The following is a 7441-nucleotide window of genomic DNA, read 5'->3' as shown; positions in this document are numbered from 1 at the left end:
GTCCAGATCATTTCTTTCTATTTTTTAGTAGAGACGGGGTCTCACTCTTGCTCAGGCTGGTCTCCAACTCCTGACCTTGAGCGATCCACCCACCTCGGCCTCCCAGAGTGCTAGGATTACAGGCGTGAGCCACCGCGCCCGGCCGCTTTTGATTCTTTAGTTGACATCTTGACCTAAGATAGGAACTTTAAAACGTAATGGAAAACATCTCCTTGCGATGCTGAACTGCACTGATTAATGCCATCTATTCCTGTTACCCACTTACGATGTCTTTTGAGTAGGTTGCTCTGGGTCCTAAATGCCATTTCATTTCTAAAAATGTAAGTAAGTTGTAGGAAACACACAATTGGGATCCCGGCCCAGGTTTTCAACCATCTCCTTTCCCAACCTTCTAATTCTGGCTGAGTAACAGCTCTCAACGAGGGTGCTTTTGTGTTCCCCAGTGGACATGTGGCAGTGTCTGGAGACATTTTTGTCTGTCATGACTGGGGTGGGGTCTCCAGGCATCTTGGGGGCAGAGTCCAGGGGTGCTGGCCACATCCGCGGGGCACAGGACAGCTCTCGCAGCAACCAAGAACGATCCGGCTCAGGACGGTGGTCGTGCTGAGGTTGAGAAACTCTGGGATACAGGGACGAAAAAAGCCAGCAACAAATTCCCAGTAGCTACATCTGCAAGACAAGTTTTATTCCATGAAATAAATTTAAAAATCACATTCTAGCTTTTTCTACGTTTGTCTTTGACATCATTGTCTGTACTATCTCCTACTTCTTCAGTTGACTTGTCATTCTAAGTGCACTGATTCTGCGAATATACCTCTTCTTTTTTAAATGGGGAAAGAAAAATGAATTGATTTCATATGCTTAAACAATAAAAAGATGACCCAAAAATATACAGAATGATTAACGTGAAATCAGTTAAAGATTTATTTTTCAACGGGAAAAAATTAAAACCACATTGCTAAAGTCTTTCAACATTTCGTTTTTTATTTTTCTATTAATTAATAGTACATTCTTTAAAAGAAGTTAACAACTTCAATTCCAAATATAAGGATTAAATAATGCAAATGAAAAGCTGTCATTTTCAGTGAAGCTATTGCCTAATTATCCGGGAAAAAAGTTTTTCTTATGACTGAACTGATGCAAAAATCCCTTAGAAAAGCTTCATTTGTTGCCTGTAAAGAGTCTTCTTAAGGTCACTTTTACTTCTAGACCACCCCCTTGTTTCCAGTGAAAGTTCTGCTTGGTAATGGCTTGTGGTTCCACAGTGTTTGTGTATGAAAAGCGCGGACTAAGAGATACTACTGAAGTTGCTCCAATTGCAGATTCTGCCACGAAAGGAAGTCCCAACATTGTCACATTTCCCCTTAATCTTCAGCAAGACACATGAAAAGAAAACTCAAGCCCCACCTTCGTCTCTACCGTGATCGCCATTTTCAGGGGCGTTCGGAGGCCGCTGTGCCGTCAGACGCGGGCTCCCCGGAGGCCCAGTGTGCTTGTGGGGTACCCCGCAGGGTCTGAGTGTCGGCCCCAGGCGGGCCAGGGGTCTGCAGACAGAGGCGTCTGGTGGCGACTGGGCGCCCTCGGGTGAGCCATGGCACAGAGCGCGCAGGAGCTGAGTGCCTGCCGCGGTCTTCTCTCCGAAGGCGGGGAAGAAGCAGCGCTCCAGACAGGACAAGAAAAGCCCGTGGACGATGCTCTCCAGTCACCAGCCAGTCGCCGTCCCGAGCTGGTACCTACTGCTGGGAGGACAGGAGTGCACTCCTATTTGCTTTCATTTTTTCTAGACGCTTCACTAAGTGGCCGTTGCTCACCTCGAGCTCTTCTGTCTTGTCCAGCGCAGAGCGGAGCTGGAAACAGAGGAAGGGCAGTGAGCTTTGAGGAGCCTGTTTCCCCCGACACAGCAGGGTTCTGTGTTGCCAAGATTCCAATCCTACCACAAACACAATTATAACTCGGACCCACGAAAGTCCTAAAAATGCATGCATACATCCGTGTGTGTGTGTATTTCTTAATTTAAAAAGTAGCACGAGGCGCATGATTCTGGCATCAAGAGTGACTAGGGAACCTTCCTCCTCTGAAACAATTGACCCCAGACAGGGCACACTCTTGGGGCCCCTCATGGTCTCACATAAGGCAAGTGAGGCAAACAAACGAACAGATACAAATGAACAAGAGCTGAGCCTGGCCAGGTTGGAGGCGGTGGCCCCCACAGCCCGGGCAGCCAGCAGAAAGGCTTCTGCAGCCAGAAACCAAAGCTGGAATGCCTGAGGTCCAGAGGGTCACACCTGCAGCCAGGGCCCCAGAGCCTGGGACTCAGGGCAGGAGACGGGCAGCAGAAGCCGCATTAGCGGAGCCGCCTGGACACCAGGCAGCAGGGCAAAGTGGAGGTGCCCGGAGCCGGCAGAAGTACAGCCACAGGGCTGTGGAGATAGGAATGATTAGAACAGAGCACATGGCTCTGCTTCCGACCCGAAACCCTCAAGGAGGTGGCTGGGGTCCTGGGACGGAAGTCCTTCCAGCCCCGACCAGCAGAGGCAGAAGCAAGTCCTCTGTGCAGGAAATTTGCCCAAGTCAGGCCTGGAGTAGAGTATTCCCACAAATTGAAACCAAGCATAGTCTCACAAAACACTAAATACCCGAAAGGACAAACCATTTGAGTGAGAGTCACCAGAAGAAATAAACAACAGAATTAGACCCCCAAACACTGACTGTGCTTCAGTTGTCAGATATAGAAAATAGAATCGCTGTTAGGAAATATTTAAAGAAATAGGATATAATTAAAAAAGAGACCGCCTGAGCAAGAGCAAGATCCTGTCTCCATTAAAAATAGAAAGAAATTAGCCGGACAACTAAAAACATATAGAAAAAATTAGCCAGGCATGGTGGCGCATGCCTGTAGTCCCAGCTCCTCGGGAGGCTGAGGCAGGAAGATCGCATGAGCCCAGGAGTTTGAGGTTGCTGTGAGCTAGGCTGACGCCATGGCACTCACTCTAGCCCAGGCAACAGAGTGAGACTCTGTTTCAAAAAATAAATAAAAAAATAAAAATTAAAAAAAAAAAAATAAAATAAAATAGCATACATACAACAAGAAACTATCAGGAATGAATATACTTTTTTCAAAAAAGGGAAACTGGAAAAATCTATGCAAAAACACTTTAGGCATTATGAAACAGAGAGGTATGGTGATGGAAAATATAAAAGAGAGATGGTTAAAAATTGTGGAGGTTACAGTGAGAAGGTCTAATATCCTCTGAGTAGAGTCCAAGAGGGGGAAGAGACTAGAAAGGAGGAATCATTTAAGGAGCTAATGGTTGGCTATTTTCCAAAATAGATTTTAAAAAAGAATTCACAGATCCAAGAAACCCTATATATCCCAAGCAGAATAAATAGCAATTAACCCACATCTAACATATTAGAGTGAAACCGCACAAAATCAAGACAAAGAAAGACTTGAAAGAAGCTAGAGAGGGGAAAAAAGGTTCCCTACAAAGGTCCTGCAGCTAGAATCGCAGATTTCCCAACGGCTTCGACAGAAGCCAGAAGACGGTAGCTTCGCGCGTTGAGGAGAACTGATGCCCGTCCCAGAGCTGTATCTCCCTCAACACCGTTGTCCAAGAACAAGGGTGAAATAAAAGCACTTATAACAAACACGGAGGGGATCTGCCACCAAGAAGCCTACTCGAACAGAACTTCTAACGTATATGTGTTAAATGATCTAGAAGTACAGAGTGAGATACTAACGGAAAAGATACTTAAATGGCAAATATGTAGATAAGTCAAAACAAACATGGACTGTACAAAACAACAACAGCAATAATACTGTCTGATGAGTGGACATACGGGTATACAAACACACGTGTGTGAACATGTGTATGTCAGACAGGGAACTAAAGCTAGTGTCCAGAAGTCCCATTGTACCGGAGGGGAGTAAAGATGCTGTTCAACTTTAAGACTTTTAAAGTTCAATATAAATAAATAATATCCCAAGGGTGATCATTAAAAGAATAGAAATTGAATATAAATTTTAAATTTGGAGAGAGAAAAAGGACACGAAAAAGGCAGGACAAATGGACATCCACAGTGGGACAGTAGAAGCAAGTCCAAAAATACCAGTGATGATGGACTAAAGACTCTGATGAAAATACGGATTTCAGATTCAGTCGAAAACAGCCACCACCTGGCTACATGCATCTCAGGAGAGACAACCCAGTGACGGCCACGCAGAAAAGACTGGAACACGGGATGGAAACGCCCAGAGCGGACGAAGCTGCCGCTGCCACCTGATAACCAACAAGGCGAACTGCGGGACCAAGAGGGTCGCTGAGACGTATCGAGGGGATATAAGAGTTTTAAACACTGATTATTCATAGCCTCAAAATATATAAAGCAAAACCTGATGGAGAAACAGGGAGAATGAGACAAACCCACCATCATCTATTGGGGGAGTCTGACGAATCTCTCTCTGTTACTGAGAATTTCAGCAGACACAAGGAATCGAGTCTGAACACACACTTCACGAGCCTCCTCAGTGGGAGACACAGAATTCTGCATCCCTAGATCGGAGACGACACATCTTCCTAAGCAAGTGTGGGACATTTACAGAAATCGGTCACGTATCAGGTTGTCAAGCAAGTACTAACACATTTCAAAGACCAGGTATAATCAAGGCCATGTTCTCTGACATAGCAAAATTAAGCTAGAAAGTTAAATGAGAAAAAAAATAACCTGTGTTTTTTAAAAAGCCTATTTCTAAATAACTCATGGGTTAAAATATTAATACAAATCATAATGGAAATCTGGAAATACTTAGAATATGGTAACAGAAACAGCTTTCATCAAAACGTGTGGGATGCAGCAAAAGTGGTACTTTGAGGGCAGGGCCAGCGAAGTGGAAGGAAAATCCGCAGAGTCTGAAGGGGAAAAGCATTTGGTCGGTTGGGTCAAATGCACGCAAATGACGCACGAGGTAAGATGGACGTGAGGAACGACCACACGTGAGGAACGACCACGGGGCACCTTTGGGAAGGGGATTCCGCTAGAACCGGTGAGGGGTGTGGGCCTCGGGGAAGGGAGGAACCTAAGGCTCCTGGTCCAGGGGGTCGCCCCTTTGCTATTAAGGGGATAAGGACTGAGGTGGCACAGGGCGGGGGCACAGGGGCAAAGAAAGATTTTTAAAGAGGAGAGAAAATGTATCTTTTTTGGACACATCCCCGCTGCCCCCCGCCCGTGTGAGAACGGCCATCTCAAGGGCTTCCGTGCAGTCTCTCTCCTCGGGTCTGGACACACAGAGGCCAGAGCCGCCCCACTGGGACACAGATCAGCTCTGCGCTTGCTCACCGCTTGGCACGGAAGGGCTTTCTCCCAGTCTCGCGTGACGCACTCCCTGACCAGCCTCAGGCCTGTCCTTACATGTCACCAGAAGGGAAGTCTTCCTTGGCCACCTACTTAAAACTGGCCCTGGCCCAAGCCATTACCACACCCCAGCCCCTTTCCTGCCTACAGGCATTTTTATTTTGACCTCTCTCTTCCAGAGCACTGGCTCTAAGAAGGCAGGGACTTTGTCCCCTGCACCCAGACCCATGCCCGGCACCTAGCAGATGCTGTAAATATTTGCTGAATGAACAACTTTGCCAAGTGTCTTTAGTAAGGTGAGATAGGTATAACTGAAAAAAAAAAAAAAAAAAGATTGGAAGTGCAGTAATTTGCCAGTGTCACAGCAGGTGGCCCGAGAGCCTCTCGGCTTCCCAAGGACACCTAGTCCCGGCCTCACCCCGCACCAGCACCTGGCCCTCAGCCAGCGGGCCCACTTCCTCTAGGTCCTCACCCAGGCTGGCCCCGCATGACGAAACATACAGAGCAGAGAGGCCTGGCCATCCTTTATCTCACACACTCAGTGTTTACGGCGGGGCCTGCAGGAAATGCTCAAACCTGACGGTGGGACCAGTGGATGGCAGTGACTGGCCCTGAGCTCCGCTGGCCGCGCTGACTCCTTTAGTAAGAGGCCGGCATGACGGTTTGGGACGACCTGACAGTGAATAGCCCTGTGGCAGATTTAACAGTATCGAACACATTTGTAACCCACTCTTTCCCTAGAAACGGCCTGAACAATTTACCTCTCTTTGCAGTTTCCGCTTTTCAGCCTTAAGTTCATCTTCTATTTTCTCTGCATTTTCAGCAGCCGATTTATAACGTGCTACTTGACTCTCTAACCTTATTACCTAAAAGGGAAGGAAAAACCACAGGTATAAATCGATAGGCCTGCTTTCTGTCTGCAATTGCTTTATTTGATCTGAGATCAAAGGGTGTGGTTTAATAAATGGGAGAACACACCCTGCAAAGAAGTAGGATGTGACATTTTGGTCTATTGTACAGGTTATTTGCTCATATTTCTGAGTGACCCTGCATGACCCTGACAAGGACTAGTTTCCCTGACCCGCATCCACAGGGTGGCCCCCACGGCGCTAGCACCCAGCTGCCCTGGCTCTGTCTTGCCTTTGCGATTACTCTCTTGGAAACGGGAGGCCAGGGCGGAACAATGCAGACGTTCTGCCAGGAGCTCAGCTCCAGTCTGCGTCTCCAGGGGGTGGTGAGTGGGACGCAGGAAAGGGCAGGCGGGGATCACGAGGAGGGCTTGGGCAGGGCATTCCCCAGGCAGGGTTCTGAGATGACAGCAGCTCTGCCGCACACGCTAATTCTCCTGCGGTCAAAAGCGTCCTTTGTAAAACTCATCATTTCTGTGTGCACTGTTCTCATGTTTGTTTCTTTAAAAGTTCTGAAAAGTTCCAGCCATGTCTACCCACACCTGAGGGTGAACGAGTAGCTCTTTTTCCCCCTCCCTTTGGCTAGAAAAAATTGCCCTGGGGCCCAACGTGCTAAGGCAGGAGGGCCGCAGTCTAGACCTCTGGGAGATCTGCCCGGCTGGGAGGGAAACCCGGGGGAAGAAGGATGTTCCAGCATGAAGTGCTTTTTAACTAAGTTATTTTTAAAGAGCAAAATTTAAAAAAACTCCTAAGCCACATTAGCTATTTTCTACAACAGTTGTTCATAAAGGATTAGTATCTATTATAACCACCTGAATCCTAATAATTATCTTTCCTTCCTACTTGTTCTCTCTGCAAGAAATACTTCGAGAGACTTGCTGTCTTAACGTACTCCCCTCAGGATCTTTTTTTGGTTCTAAAAATCTCTGCTTCTTTTTGTCCTCCGCCTTTCAGGGCTATTTCTAGCAAGTAAAACTTCAGTATTTTTAATCATCAGTTTAACTGCCCGTTATTGCTTAAAAAGGGTACACGTACGTTTTGTTCTAATGCGGTTATCTCTTGCTCAGATTTTGCAAGTTTAAATTTGAGGTCGCTGATCTGTCTGTTGGCATCCCCTAAAGGTTGAAAGAGAAGGAAAATTCGTTAAGCTCTTGGGCTTTTAAAATGTTAAAGCAGTAGTC

General features: G+C 46.8%; 1 protein-coding gene across 1 annotated transcript in view; it reads right to left on the bottom strand.

The window, feature by feature from the left end:
• Window positions 1-963: 963 nt before the first annotated feature.
• LRRFIP1 (leucine rich repeat (in FLII) interacting protein 1) overlaps window positions 964-7441 on the bottom strand; it is a 144955-nt gene continuing 138477 nt past the window's right edge. Inside the window, exons 10-12 of the mRNA XM_012648843.1 lie at window positions 7296-7375; window positions 6114-6218; window positions 964-1847 (exon numbers count right to left, since the gene is read on the bottom strand). Of these exons, the coding sequence (XP_012504297.1) occupies window positions 1734-1847; window positions 6114-6218; window positions 7296-7375 (299 nt within the window). The 3' untranslated portion in view covers window positions 964-1733. The remainder of the gene's footprint in view (window positions 1848-6113; window positions 6219-7295; window positions 7376-7441) is intronic.

The sequence above is a fragment of the Propithecus coquereli genome, unplaced genomic scaffold, assembly GCF_000956105.1.
Source record: "Propithecus coquereli isolate 6110/MARCELLA unplaced genomic scaffold, Pcoq_1.0 Scaffold295, whole genome shotgun sequence".
Classification (NCBI taxonomy): Eukaryota; Metazoa; Chordata; class Mammalia; order Primates; family Indriidae; genus Propithecus; species Propithecus coquereli.
The sequence above is the reverse complement of the archived record's forward strand: the minus strand, read 5'-3'. Positions and strand labels throughout refer to the sequence as shown.